Raw genomic sequence first — 14,455 nt, forward strand, 5'->3', positions numbered from 1 at the left:
TATGCCTCAAATTTTTACGTACTTAAACTGATCACCCTTCAGCCTCAGACACTCCATAGAAAACAATCCAAGCTTGTCTAACCTCTCCATATGGCCTTTTAAGTCTCTTATTTCCAATAACGAGAAATAATTTGCCATTGTGAACTTTCTTGCAGAATCTTTGAGACCACAAATTTGACCAAATTTTAGAAAGCCTTAAGTTGCAGGTTCATGCTGATGTATTGTGTGAATGGCCCAATATGTCTTTCATTTGGAATTACTGTAGAAACAGAAGGCATATTTTGATCTGGACTTATTTAATCCCTTGTTTCGTAAAAACAACTTTACTCCAAAGTTGAGTCATTAGAATTTATTGTGAATTCTTCAGAATTAAATTTTAATGTCTAATTTTTCAATATTTTATTGCAGATGTGACAGTCATCATGAGAAGCTAAGTGTATTCTGTTGGACTTGCAAGAAATGTATCTGCCATCAATGTGCACTTTGGGGAGGAACGGTAGGTACACCAGAGACAAATATTTCTACATTCACTTGGCCTGAAAATGTTTTATTAGGTTTTTAGCTGTAAACAAAGTTAAGCTGTCATCCTAACTTCAATTGGCTTGTCTCAACTACTGCAAGAAAACAAGGCTCTTTGATTAGTGTGCTGCTTTGAAATCAAGTAATCATTAGAAAAATGTTTTTACTTGTACAGGATGTGCACTTTTACTAGCAAGGTCAAAATTTAATACCTGTCTTCACGGGCTTTGAATGTGGTGATTCACTGACTTGTGAATTTACTCCCACAGCATGATTATTTAAGGAGTCCTGCATTTTGACACAACAAGTACTAATAGAGCATTGATTCCTGAGGCACTCTGTTAAAGCTTGGCAATTTGAAAATTACGTGTTTTATGCCTACTCTTTCTTTCCTACCTGTTAACCAGTCTTCTGTTCTCAGACTTAGTTTGTTCTGTCAACTTGCGTGATACCTTATTGAATGCCTTGGGAATTCCAGATCCTGTTTCTACCATGCTTGTAGAAACGAATTAGATAAACAGGATTTCCTTTCCATTAAACCATGTTGACTATGCCTAATTATCTTTTCTAAGTGGTGTTAACACTGCTTAAGTGATTGTAGCATTTTCCTGACAACTGTAGAACTGTGTGCAAGATCATTGACAAACTGATGTAGTTTCAAGTCGCCTGCTCTGAAAGTAGATGAAATTTCTCTTTGATAAGTAGATAAGAACTAAAAAATATCATTAGGTTTTTAATTCACCCACAGTGCTCCATTTATTTTCTTTATCTTCAGCTATCTTGTAAATAAGAACACAAAAAATCAAAGCAAGAGTTGCTCAGGCCTCTCCCTGTATCTACATTGCTTTAATAAATAATGGATCATCATTTTCTTCTCTCCTTTGAAACAGTGATTGTCTGTTTTCATTGCAGCATGGAGGTCACACATTCAAGCCATTAGCTGAGGTTTATGATCAACATGTGACCAAGGTGAATGATGAAGTGGCAAAGTTGCGACGTCGACTGATGGAGCTGATAAGTTTAGTTCAAGAAGTGGTAAGGTGATAAAGGGGAAATGCTGATCCACTAAACTTGACCATATAACCCAAAGTTGTCTGTGCTGATTTTACCTGTTCTGTGTTCCTTTCAAGTCTTTGCATTATCTATATTTTTGTATGACAATAGTTTTCAAATTGCAAGATTGAATTTGCATTGGATGTATAGGCTTGTTTCTAATATAATTAGCACTGTAAATATCACCTGTGATTGCACCATACAGCAAGATGTTTATTTGCCTTTCTTGTGTAACATTATAGAAGTTTTGACTGTGATGCAAAGTAGTTTATAATTTCTTTAAAAATCTCCCTAGCCCTTGGAGCTTTCCTAGTTTTAGTTTGGCATCAATTCCCAGATCTACAAATTCTCCTCTCTTTAAGAGTCAATATTCTTGTCATTCCACTATGCATTGTTTTTCCAGAACTAGATCTCTTCACTCAAACTTCACTGACTAATCACTTAGCATGCAATTTGTTTCTCTTGTAATTTCTGAAACTTACTTGATTTTTTCTTTGTATTCAATAGGTTATGAAGATGTTAATGCAGTATAGTATCATACTATAATAGCATAGTAGCGTGCTATGAAATAAGGTTGTAGTCATCAGTGGTCTAAAATGGGCTTCAGCTGATTCATTCAGTAGTAAGCAGGCATTTTAGAGCAATAAGAACTGGCATTCCCTAATTCTGTGCTCAGAAGCTTACAAGGTGAAGCAGTAACCCAGAATTTTCCTGGATGAGTTTTTGTGTAGAGTGGGATTTTCGTATTGATGAATGGCAGTGGGAAGTAGGAAAGTGTTTACTTTTGAATCTTGAACACTTTATTTGAAAGAGTGAATATTTCGGTGCAGTCGTGTATGGCAGTCAGTGGCTCAGACACCTGACCAGTTTTGAATTCGAAAGGCTTAAAAGAATGCAAAGAACTTTTATTATTTCCATGTTCCTACAAGACCAAGAAAGTACTGATAAATACTCTAATGTAGTTGCATGCGGTGGCCAGTTTCTTCTATGTTTCTACAGACCAGAATAAGTAGTAACTAGCTAACAATTCTGCTGATTTTTGGTTGATGATTGATAGTAAGAAAGTTGCTAATGTCATTTTTAACTAGTTTATGGAACTTTTTGGGACACTTCTTAAACTCTGAAAATTGATGTCAATCTTATGCAGCTTAAATTTTAATCTTTGGGGGGGGTGGGGAGAAAATATTACTGCTCAAACTATGACTTGATATTTCTGTATTCTGAACAGAATAATATCTGGACTATTTTCTTCATGAAGCTGTCTGTAGTGGAGACCATTGTGTCAATAGACAATAGACAATAGGTGCAGAAGTAGACCATTCGGCCCCTCGAGTCTGCACCGCCATTCTGAGATCATGGCTGATCATTCACTATCAATACCCAGTCCCTGCCTTGTCCCCATATCCCTTGGTTTCCCCTATCCATCAGATATCTATCCAGCTCCTTCTTGAAAGCATCCAGAGAATTGGCCTCCACCTTCTTTCGAGGCAGTGCATTCCACACCTCCACAACTCTCTGGGAGAAGAAGCTCTTCCTCAACTCTGTTTTAAATAACTGACCTCTTATTCTCAATCCATGCCCTCTGGTATTGGACTCTCCCAACATCTGGAACATATTTCCTGCCTCAATCCTGTCAAATCCTTTAATTATCTTAAACGTTTCAATCAGATCCCCTCTCAATCTCCTCAATTCCAGCGTGTACAAGTCGGTGTAGTTTGGGTGTGAGTCCAGATCCCAGACGTACGAAGCCACCATCGATCTGACTGCAACTCTGCTGAGCTACTTTTTTTCCCCCTCAAGAATTTGTATTTTGTGGGTTGACATCTGCCATTTCATCTTGGTTGAAGAAGAGAGTTGGATTTCCAATTAAAAATAAGCATTAATACATAATAAATATGTAAAAATATCACCTAGAATTGGACAAACTATCATAATATCCATTATAATCCTGTATAGAATTTTCTGCTTGGATGAACTCACCATAGGTTTTGTCTTCTCGCATTGGGTAATTGCTAATTGACTTGCATTCCTAACTTTTTATAATTTGACAGCATAACTGATTAACTATAATGTCCAAATTATGATATCAGCAGATTTACAGATGTTCTGCAGTGAGTAATTATTGCAGATTTTCAATTTTTTAAAAAAAGGTAATCAAAGCTAGGGACAATAAATTGTCACTAATAAATAAATATGTTAATATATCTAAACACATTACATTATTGAATTTTCTGACAGAATGAAGTTGAGGTGGAGCTTGGTACTGAGGTTAATTAAAGAAATTGAAGAATGGTAGGATGGAAGGAAACTTGTGTGATGCTTAAGTATTAACTTGGTGTATTGCTATGCTGTGAGTTCCATGCAATCTTTGTTTAACTGCAAGATTTTGCATAATGGTGCAGATTTAATAATGTTTATTTTGTACCCAGGAGAGAAATGTGGAAGCAGTAAATAGTGCAAAAGATGAGCGTGTGAGAGAGATTAGGAATGCCGTGGAAATGATAACTGCAAGACTGGATACACACCTGAAAAATAAACTGTTCACACTAATGGGTATGCTATACATACTTATGGAGAAATGTTAATTTCCAAAAACAAAATATTTCTCTAGAATAGTGCCTCACCTAGTCCAACACATGTGGGAATTAATGTATGTACTGTCCATAGAAAAGTTTAAAAGGGAGAAATAACACAAGTTGATCAACGATGCTCTGTGTGGATTTAAGGGTATGTAGGGCCTGACTAACATGAATTTTTATTTTGAGCCATGTCTAAGTTGATGCCTTGCATACCAAATGTAGGGAGACATTTGCTGAAGTTTCTTACGGCAAATTAACCAAGAACGTAAAAACCAAGCAAAAGTTCAAACTTGGCTTAAGAATGTTTTAATCAAGAAAGGCAATGGGTGATACTAGATAAGTTTTAGTGGTGTATATGGTAGGGATCCACAGAGTGCAGAATTGAGGCCTATGCTTTGTGCGATTATACATCTGCATTATTTTAATTTTTTATCACGGACATATGACAATGATACCAAATTGGTAGTGTGGTTGATAATGAACAAGATGATGCTAGTGGACTAGTTAGGATAAGTGTCTTAGTAGTGAGTTCACACTTCTAAAAGAAGCCCCTACCCCCACCTTCTAACTCTGACTCCTCATCCTGATGAAGGGTCAGCCCAAAGCATCGACCATATGCGTTTCCATAGATGCTGCCTGGTCTGTTGAGTTCTTCCAGCATTTTGTGTGTGTTGTGCAAAATATTGGGGCTGTTCTTTAAAAACAATGGCATTAGTTGAGCCTTGACTGGAGTACTGTGTACAGTACTAGTTACTAAGTTACTGGGAGAATGTTGTAGCACTAGAGCTCTGTAGATGTTGTAATGAACGGAGAACTTGTAATTATGTGGAATAATAAACACAGACATATATAATTGAGTCTTGGGGTGGACAGGAATGATCTTTTTCCTCTATCAATGGGCAGAGTTACCTTAATTTCTTTTCCATTCAATAAGTAGTGGGGATTTGGATTAAATAGTGAATACAAGCTATCATTGCATTTTTTAAAAGGTACCTGTCTGTATGCTCGATGAGCCAAAGCCCAAAAAATGAGATTAACCTACAAGATTAATCTGGTCCACTTCTGTGTATTTCTGATTCAGAACATTTGAAGCTATGCAACACCACCCAATGGGCTTAGTTTCTGACTTCCCTCGTATTCCTATGATCATCTATCAAGAAAGTGGATCTCAACACTGCAAGTGCTCCTTTAGGGGATTTCTTTATTATTTATAAATAGGCCCTTTGGGCTGTGCTGTCCAACAACCCCAATTTAACCCTAATTTAATCACAGGACTATTTTCAATGACCGGTTAACCTACTAGTATGTCTTTGGATTGTCGGAGAAACCAAAGCGCCTGGAGAAAACCAACACACTGTACATTAGAAATATTTGGGTGCTGTTTATATATCATTTGGAAATGATCCATGTGTTTTTGTAAGATGTCCTTCCTGTAGGTCTGGTATAGATCAATCCAGGTGCATCTGTAGATGTTATCGGTATGGAATAGATATTGAAGCCATATCTGAAAGCATGCTATGTTGGTAGCAGAATGTGTGGCGACATTTGTGGGCTGCCTCCAGCACATATTCAGTTTGTGTTGGTTGTCAACGCAAACGATACATTTCACTGTATGTTTCGATGCACGTGATTGATAGGGAATATATAAATCTCTCAATGTGACTTTTAAATCTTTTTTTTCCTAGGTCAGAAGAGATCGTTGACCCAGGAAACTGAGCTGCTTGAGTCACTGTTACAAGAAGTAGAACATCAGGTAACCCAGAAGTGGAAGTAAAATAATAAAACTTACTTGGGTCGCCAAAGTTGGAATTGACAGTTCTTTAAGAGCTCATGATAGATTGAGCTCAATTTATTTCAGGAAAAAGTGATATTAAAGCTAACTGTTGCAGTGACTTGGTTGACACATCTAATGAGTAGTGCATGACTGAACCGTTCATTGCCTGTCATAAATGTGATTTTTTTTTCCCCCCCTGGATTATATTGAGCTTGCTGATACAACCTTGATATTGCTAAAGTTGTTGGTTTAAAATCTAATGGTGGAAGTATGAATGAGGGCAGCAGTGTCCTTGGCTATAATTGTGTAGTAGGTTGATGGCACCATCCTGGTTCCCTCCTGAAGTATGGCTATTTGGGTAAGGCACTAAGGAAATGAACAGTGCCTGTGATATGATTTCCCAGCAACTTCAAAGAAAGACAGAGTGCAAACAACAAGGTTCAAAACTTGAATGTTTTATGTTGCTGTTCTCATCTGATACTTGTAAGACTATTTCTGAATTGACACCTGTCCTAAATAATTTTGTTTCCTGCAGCTGCGATCCTGCAGTAAAAGTGAACTAATTGTGAAAAGTCAAAAAATCCTGTTGATGTTTCAGCAAGTGCATCGTAAACCCATGGCTTCCTTTGTCACTACACCTGTCCCACCAGATTTCACCAGGTACTACAATACTACAGTAAGACAATGTGTAATAAATGTGAAGATAATGCAGCTGTTTATTGGACTTGTATGAAGAGAAAAAGTATGTATCATTTTGAACTTGAGCAACATACTGATAATAGAGGAATAGATATTTATCTCTATTTGAGCAGTTTGTTTGCAGACGTTCAGTACACTTTGGATTGTATATTTCTGTTTGTTTTTTTGCCTAGTTTCTACCTTTTTCCATCCCTGCTCCCTCCAAAATTTTACACAAGTTCTTGCCTTCCACTTTTCAGATATATGTAGATATAGATCTACATGTATAGATGTAAATCTATATTGATCTACATCTATATAGATCTGGTATATAGATTCTGATGCTTTATTTCATTAGTTTTAGTTCAATTGTTTGCTGCAAGATTAGGTTTGGTGTTTATGGGATATGATGTGGAGAAGTAGGGGGAAGAAAATGTTTTTGTTGTTATAATTGTTTCTCATCTTGCAGTGTAGAAATAGTTTTATATTGAGTTTTGAAGAATGTGGATTTTTTTCTCTCCCAACCTGGTTTTTTTTTGTGTGTATTAGTTCTATAGAAAAGTTGACTGTTTTGCTTTGTGTAAGAAATGCTGTTCCTTACTGGATGATGTCCAATGGAAGGTGCTGCTTTCACTCACGAAGAGTTGGGATGGACTTGTACCCCATCTAGTGGTTACATTAAGTTGTAGATGAGAACAAGATTGCCTGCATTTTTCAATGAGGATTTCTGATGTTTCAAGTAAAGCCCTGATTGGAAAGAAAGCGGAGATCTCTGATACCAGATCTGCTTTCACTTTGTTCGTATTTTCAAATGGATGATGAATGGTCGTTTTGGAAACTTGTATCTGAATTGGGCAGGAGCAATGTTTAAATGCTGTCTTAGAACTGGGGTATGCTGTGAGACACTTTATTCAATTTTCTAGTCTCTGACCTGATGCATAAGGTGAATGAATTTAAAACATTCAATTCATTTCTCTGCTCCCAATTTCCTTTTCTACCAACTATTTTATTTTTGACTCCAATAAATTTTTGCTTTGATATTTAGACAGCCATGATAGGGATCAAGAGCAAAGAAATAAGTGTTCTGTCCTTGCATGATGTTCCCCTCAATCTGCCCCTCCATTTGCAGATAAAGCAGCACAGCAAATTTGGTGAAACTGGCAAGCTATGATGTTGGGTACATCTTTGGAATTCTGTCTATTACCTTCAAGAATATTGTAATTTGTTAATACATTACAAATCATGTTGATTCCCATGTCTTATCAAGACATCCCTAAATAGGTATATTGTACATTCAAGTATAAAAACAAATGGGATATTGATACAAATTAATTTCAGAATAACATGGGAGTGCTGTTTTTATGTTATGCCTCTGAATGAGTGGATACAGATGGACTGAATATTTAATTGCAAATTTAATTACAATAAGGCTATTTTTAAATTTGATTTCTTTTTTTAATAGTGAATTGGTTCCTGCCTATGACTTCAGCACATTTGTCCTATCAAATTTCAGGTAATACTTTATTTTCTTTAACAATTTGTCAACATTGTGGCATTTGTTGGGTTTTATCAGTAGTAAGTGATCTCTTTATTGCACTTGCCAGCATATTTCGCACTAGAACTTGGTTGATGTAGTAAGTTGTTTGAGGAATATGTTAACAGGTCACTGAGCAACTCCTCAATCAACCTAAATAAAGAATTGTTACTGAGGCAAGAAGCCCATACCAAATGAGTAGGTTAGGAATTCTGTCTAAAATGAGCACAAGAGATAAAAGTAAATTACAAGGAAAGATGGGACTGAGGGCAAGAAAGTTAGTTTAAAGTCAAGCAACATTGCTGATAACAGAGCATCACATCCCAAGAACCTAATGCATTCTATGCACAGTTTGAACAGAAGGGGATTGCAGCATCACCACCCATCCTGTAGACACAAGATCAATCTTCCAGAGAGTGAACCTGTGGCAAGCATCTGGCCCAGATGGTATCCATCACCATGTCCTTAGATTCTGTACAGATCAGCTAATGGGAGTTTTTGCAGATGTTTTTTAGTTTTGCCTGCTTCAATCTGAGATGCCCATCTACTTTAAGAAGACCACTATCAACCTGGTACCTCAGAAAAGCACAGTAACATGCCCCAATGATTGTCGTCTAGAAAAGGGGTTCTTAACCTTTTTTATGCCTTGGAAGCAAGGGGCCCATGGATCCCAGGTTGGGAACTCGTGGTCTAGTGGCTCTGAGAGTCTGGTCATGGTACACTGGACCTCCAGCGTACTGCCAAACCAAGTCTATGGCAGATAATGTAACCCACGCACTACAGTCATCTCTGGAACATCTGGTCAGTAAAAACTATCTATGTTAGATTATTGTTTGACTACAGCTTGATATATGATACACTATTATATCAATAGTATAATTCCAAACATACTAACAAACTCAGACCGTGTACTCCTCCCTCTGCACCTGAATCCTGGACTTTCTGACCAACTGGTCACATCAGTAAGGATAGGCAGCAACAGCTCTGCCATGATTATTCTCAACACTGATGCCTCAAATGGCTGCATCGTCGGCTCCTTACTCAACAGACTATACTTTCACAATTGATGCTCGTTTTTGTTCTAACTCCATCTTTATGTTTGCAGGTGATACCATTGTAGTGGGCCGCATGTCAAATAACGATATGTTCATAGTAAATTTTATTTTCAAAGTATGTAGGTTACCATCTACAACCCTGAGATTCATTTTCTTGTGGGCATACTCAATAATTCTATAGAATAATAACATCAAAATCAATGAAAGACCACCCAACTAGGGTGTTCAACCAGCATGCAGAAGACAACAAACTTTGCAAATGCAAAAAGAGGAAACAATATAAATAAATTAGCAAAAGATATTGAGAACCTGAGATGAAGAGGCCTTGAAAGTGAGACCTTTGATTGTGGAAATATTTCAGTGATGGGGCAAGTGGAGTTGAGTGAAGTTATTCTATTTAGTTCAAGAGCCTGATGGTTGAAGTTCCTGAACCTGGTTGTGTGACTCCCAAGGCTCTGTACCTTCTTCCTGATGACAGCAGTGAGAAGAGAGCATGTCCTGGGTCAGAGGCCAGGAGGGGAATATCCTAGTGACAATATCCTTTCCCTCAATGTCTTCAAAGCAAAAGAGCTGGTTATGACTTCAGGAAGTGTGGTGCACAAGCTCCTGTGGTGCTGAGGTCGAGAGGGCTTCAAGAGCTTCAAGTTCTTAGGAGTAAACATCACCAACAGCTTGTCTTGTCCAATCACATTTACACTACAGCTAAGAAAGCTTACCAGGAAGCTCCTCTTCCTCAGAATTGGCATGTTCCCATTGACCCCAACCATAGAAAACATTTTTCTCCAGATGCATCACAGCTTGGTATGGCAGCTCTTCTACCAGTGACTGCAAGAAATAGAATAGCGGACAGAACTCGGTACATCACGGAAACTCACCTACCTTTCTCACTGCCTTTGTAAAGCAGCTAGCATAATCAACGACTCACCCACCCTGGGCATTCTCTCTTCTCCCATCAGGCAGAAAGTGCAAAAGCCTGTAAACGCGTACCATCAGGCTCGAGGTCAGCTTCTGTCCCACTTTAATAAGGCAATTAAAATGTCTCCTAGTGTAATCTGATGAACTTTTGACCTCACAATCTACCTTATGACCTTGTTCTTTACCTGCACTGCACCACCTTTAACTGTAAGACTTTGTTCTGTACTCTCTTATTTCACCTTGTACAACCTAATGCACTGTTGAACAGCATACAAGTTTTTCACTGTACCTCAGTACATGGACAATAATAAGCCAATTTATTAGAAAGTTCATTTTTTAAAAAAACAGGAACCTAGAGAATAATATTTCACAACTAAAGTTGATTGTCAGAGTAGTAAGTGCTTTAAGATTTTACGGTTTTAAAAATGTTAATTCTTGCATGGATCAGCCCTAATGTTCTGCTAAGTTTAACTGGTGATTTATCATACAAAACATAAGAAATGGACTACTCCTCCTTTTATTTCTTATTGCATGTAACTTATTAAGATTATGGTTGATCTTTAACTTTGCCACTTTCTGTTACTAAGCCCATCTTCCTAGGATGTCAAAACTATACATAAAATAAATACCTGCTGACTGAACCCCCGCAGCCTCCAGGATAGAGATTTACTTCCTTCTGAGTGAAGAAATCTCTTATCTGCGTACTGAAAGACTAATCCCTTAGTTTGAGACTGATCTCTGCTTCTGGGCTTCCTAGCCAGGATAAGCATCAAGAAGACAGGAGACTTAATCTGGAACAACAAACCAAACTGCTGGAGGAATTCTGGGTTGAGCTGCAGCTGTGGGATAGTTGATGTTTTGAACAGTAGTGTATGTTCTGACATAGGGGTCTTAAATACTGACCATCCAATATCCCCCACAAGGTGATCATCATTTCTATATGTACTGACCTTAATAATTTTTGGTAGCAACGATGTTGCTTGCATATTAAGTGTAGAACAAACCAAGAAGTAGAAGTTGAAAAAGTAGTAGGTTGCAGGGAAAAAAAGGTGAGCTACAAATGGATTCAATGTATGTTCAAAGTAAATTATTATCTAAGAATACCCTATCCTCGTTATGATTTCTCGCAGTCAATGTATAGTATGAAAACGCATAATGTGAATAATTACTGGAGAAAATAGGGATGCATTCCAAAGGGCCTCCTAAATATGCTTTATCTGTAATTTATTCACATTTTCATACCAATACGACAGAGACACAAAAGCAGTACCACAAGGCAACATTCGTATTATATTTAATCAACCTAATAAATCATAGAAAGTTAACATACTAGGGTGTATAGTACTCACCAACAGTGGCAGGTGTATTTGCTCCTGGAGATGAGTGGTTGTTGTGCTGGGAAGTTTTACATAGATGAGGTGGATGGTTGTGGGTCGTCAGGATCATCAAGCACAGCAAGGAGTGAAGGAAGACTCACAGAACTCTCAGAACTGCTGGCAGCAGGAGATGACACCAGTTTGAAGAAAGTGGTGAGGGTTGTTTGGCAGCATTTTGTTTTTCAGCATAAATTTACTTGCAGGGAAGAAGGGTTGACTGCAGGGAATGACTGAAATGCTGACTAGATTCTAAATTCTAAAAATGTCCATCATTTGCGCCAAGTGTTCCGACTTCCACTATTCCCTCACTGTTAGTAAACTCCCGGGATTTTCCAAATCGTCTGTTGCTTGCAGCATTTGAGAGTTCACCGTAAAAAATACGTCTTGAATGTAGATCACACTTTGGTCGAGTGGTTGAATCAGCAATGTTGTGTTAGGCGGCAGGAAATGCACTGTTATGTTAAGATGAATGCCGTACAGATGTTTAGGATGGGCTGGCGCATTGTCAAACAACAAAAGAACTTTAAAGGCAAGATTCTGTTCCCAGCAGTAGCGTCCCAGAACTATGTTACCTTCATTTAACACTGCCCTGTTTATAATTCCAACTTTTTTTTTCCCAAGTGTTAAAGTGGTTCTCTGCTGCTTGGCTGATGGCCCAGGAATTGACATCGGATGCTTAGGAGGAATAGTTAAATATTTCAAGCACAAAATCAGTGCACTGTAGGTTAAAGACTCAAAAGTTTAAGAGCGCAAGATCGTACTTCCACACCTTTCCAGAACCAATGAGAGACTGATGGGAGTGAGACTGTGAGGTACGCGTACCTGACTTGTATTAGCGGGAAAGCAGTGCTTCTCATCCCAACAGTGAGACTGTGAGGCGTGCGCATGTGACTTGTATTGGCGGGAAAGCAGTGCTCCTTACATAACTGAGTTTTGGACGCATATAAGGAGAAGTTGGTAGAAATAGGTTCCTTGCGTAACTCTGAAACTGCATTGTCTGAAGATGCATATAACAAGGATAGGGTGTACATGGAACCAATTACTACCTTGAGATTAATTTTTTTGCAAGCATCCACAGTAGAACTGAGAAATACAAAAAGCAATGAAAAACTACACTAAGACTGGCAAACAACCAATGTACAAAAAGACAAACTGCAAATAAAGAAATAAGTAAATTTAATGGGGTAGAATGTCACAGTGGCAGAATTAAAATTGCTTTATTTAATCATCCCCAGTATTCACAAGATTGATGATAAAGTACACACAAAAAAAAAATTGGATTTAATCTAATTGCCGTTAAGGAAGTGTGGCCACCGAAACTTTGAATGTTCAAGGATAATTGACAGAAGGAAAAATAGGCAATAAGAAAAAAAAATGAGATAAAGATAAAGATGAGAGTAGTACTCTAGTGAAAAATAACCTTGGTTTGGCAGATAATTTTGCAGTATTGGAATTACTTTGAGTCATGGTAAGAAACAGCATGGTTTAAAAAAAAAGCCATAAAAATTGATAGAGGTAATTTATTGACAACCAAATAATAGCTGTAAGATGGGCAAGGCATAAATCAGGAAATTGGAGAATTGTGTAACAGGACTAATAGAGTAATCATGGTAGATTTTAATCTGCATATAGACTAGACAAGTCAAATTAGTGATAATAGTAGAGGGTGAATGCCTGGAGTGCAAACAAAATGGCTTTCACAGTATTCTATAACAACCAAATAGGGGAAAATCTAATCATTATCCTCCATGTAATTCTCCTGCCTTGATGTTTAAGGGACCCACATTAACCTTAGCTTTCCTTTTTATGTGAATAGTCTAGGCTTTTGAAGACTTTGCAGTTATACAGTTCCTGCAACATTTATATAAATTTGGTAAATTTAAGTAAATATTCCTGTTCAGAGTTTAATGGATTTGTCATTTCCTGTGATTAATTTGATGTACTGGTATTATGCATTTGTGTATTGGATGTCACATTATTTATTGTTTTAATAAATATACTAATGTAATTGTTAAACGTACCCCTAGATGCATGCACATTGATTTGGATTGATAGTTTAATATTCACTGTTTATAAATCCAAGCAGTAGAAAAGTATTGCCCATTTAGCAATGAATCATTGTATGCTCTTTTCTTTTGCTCAAGTAAACTTGCAAAGAAACAATCCAGTTTTGTAGTGATAAACAATACCATTTGAATCTCAAAGTCCGAATTTGGATCTTGTCTCACTCTATGTAACTTGCAAGTTACTTGGTAGTGTATAGTTCTGAGAACCAAGTTGCTGGTAGATGTGTTCCCCTGTCTTAATGCCTATTCCCTTGCTACTATAGACTGAACAAATTAGTTTGGAAGTATGGAAGTTGAAGAATAAAATCTATAGCAATGGCATTATTAGAAACTTTGTGTCCATTTCTCCATATTTCCTTCAGTCCTGACCCATTTTTCCACATTTCCTTCACTCCTGACTTCATATTCATTAAATGTTCAGAGTTTGAAATCAAGCTCTTTTAGATATGGAAATTCTTTGGAGGGGAATGGTCATGTATTCTTGTTATCCATTTTTAATATGTGAGCATTATTATTGCCCCTTTTATTCCAAGAAATTATTAACATGTTTGAGGTTTTTTTTAAAATCTTTTTCTGAGTGTAACACTTGTATCCTGGTTTCAAAATTATGTAAATATTTTTGTTTTGAAAAGCACTTTACGTCAGTGTGCAGACCCTGTATACAGCCCTCCTCTGCAAGTGTCGGGACTCTGTTGGAGACTGAAAGTTTATCCAGTGAGTTTTAAAACTGTACTTGTATTATAAGTGGATGCTGGAGGTGAGGTCTTTGTTAGAGTAACTGCTGTTTGATGGACTTGGGTATCAGTGTATAGAACTTTCAACACAGAATCATTTTGTTGCATTAACCTTTGTGATTTGAATGAAATGTGACTAAATTCAACAACCTCACAACTTCACACACAATAT

The 14,455-nt window shown here is 37.3% G+C and overlaps 1 protein-coding gene across 6 annotated transcripts in view; it reads left to right on the forward strand.

Annotated features, from left to right (window-relative positions):
- The window catches only part of trim37 (tripartite motif containing 37), a 120,284-nt gene that overhangs the window by 17,930 nt on the left and 87,899 nt on the right, over positions 1-14,455 (forward strand). For 5 of the 6 annotated variants that reach the window (XM_059973592.1, XM_059973594.1, XM_059973589.1 and 2 more), the window contains exons 7-13: positions 409-496; positions 1,432-1,554; positions 4,002-4,125; positions 5,837-5,904; positions 6,461-6,585; positions 8,066-8,116; positions 14,182-14,263. In XM_059973592.1, the coding sequence (XP_059829575.1) occupies positions 409-496; positions 1,432-1,554; positions 4,002-4,125; positions 5,837-5,904; positions 6,461-6,585; positions 8,066-8,116; positions 14,182-14,263 (661 nt within the window). Of the gene's footprint in view, positions 1-408; positions 497-1,431; positions 1,560-4,001; positions 4,126-5,836; positions 5,905-6,460; positions 6,586-8,065; positions 8,117-14,181; positions 14,264-14,455 lie in introns of those variants that run through there. The other variant, XM_059973595.1, reaches the window with a different exon arrangement.

Source organism: Hypanus sabinus, chromosome 6 (genome assembly GCF_030144855.1).
Source record: "Hypanus sabinus isolate sHypSab1 chromosome 6, sHypSab1.hap1, whole genome shotgun sequence".
Classification (NCBI taxonomy): domain Eukaryota; kingdom Metazoa; phylum Chordata; class Chondrichthyes; order Myliobatiformes; family Dasyatidae; genus Hypanus; species Hypanus sabinus.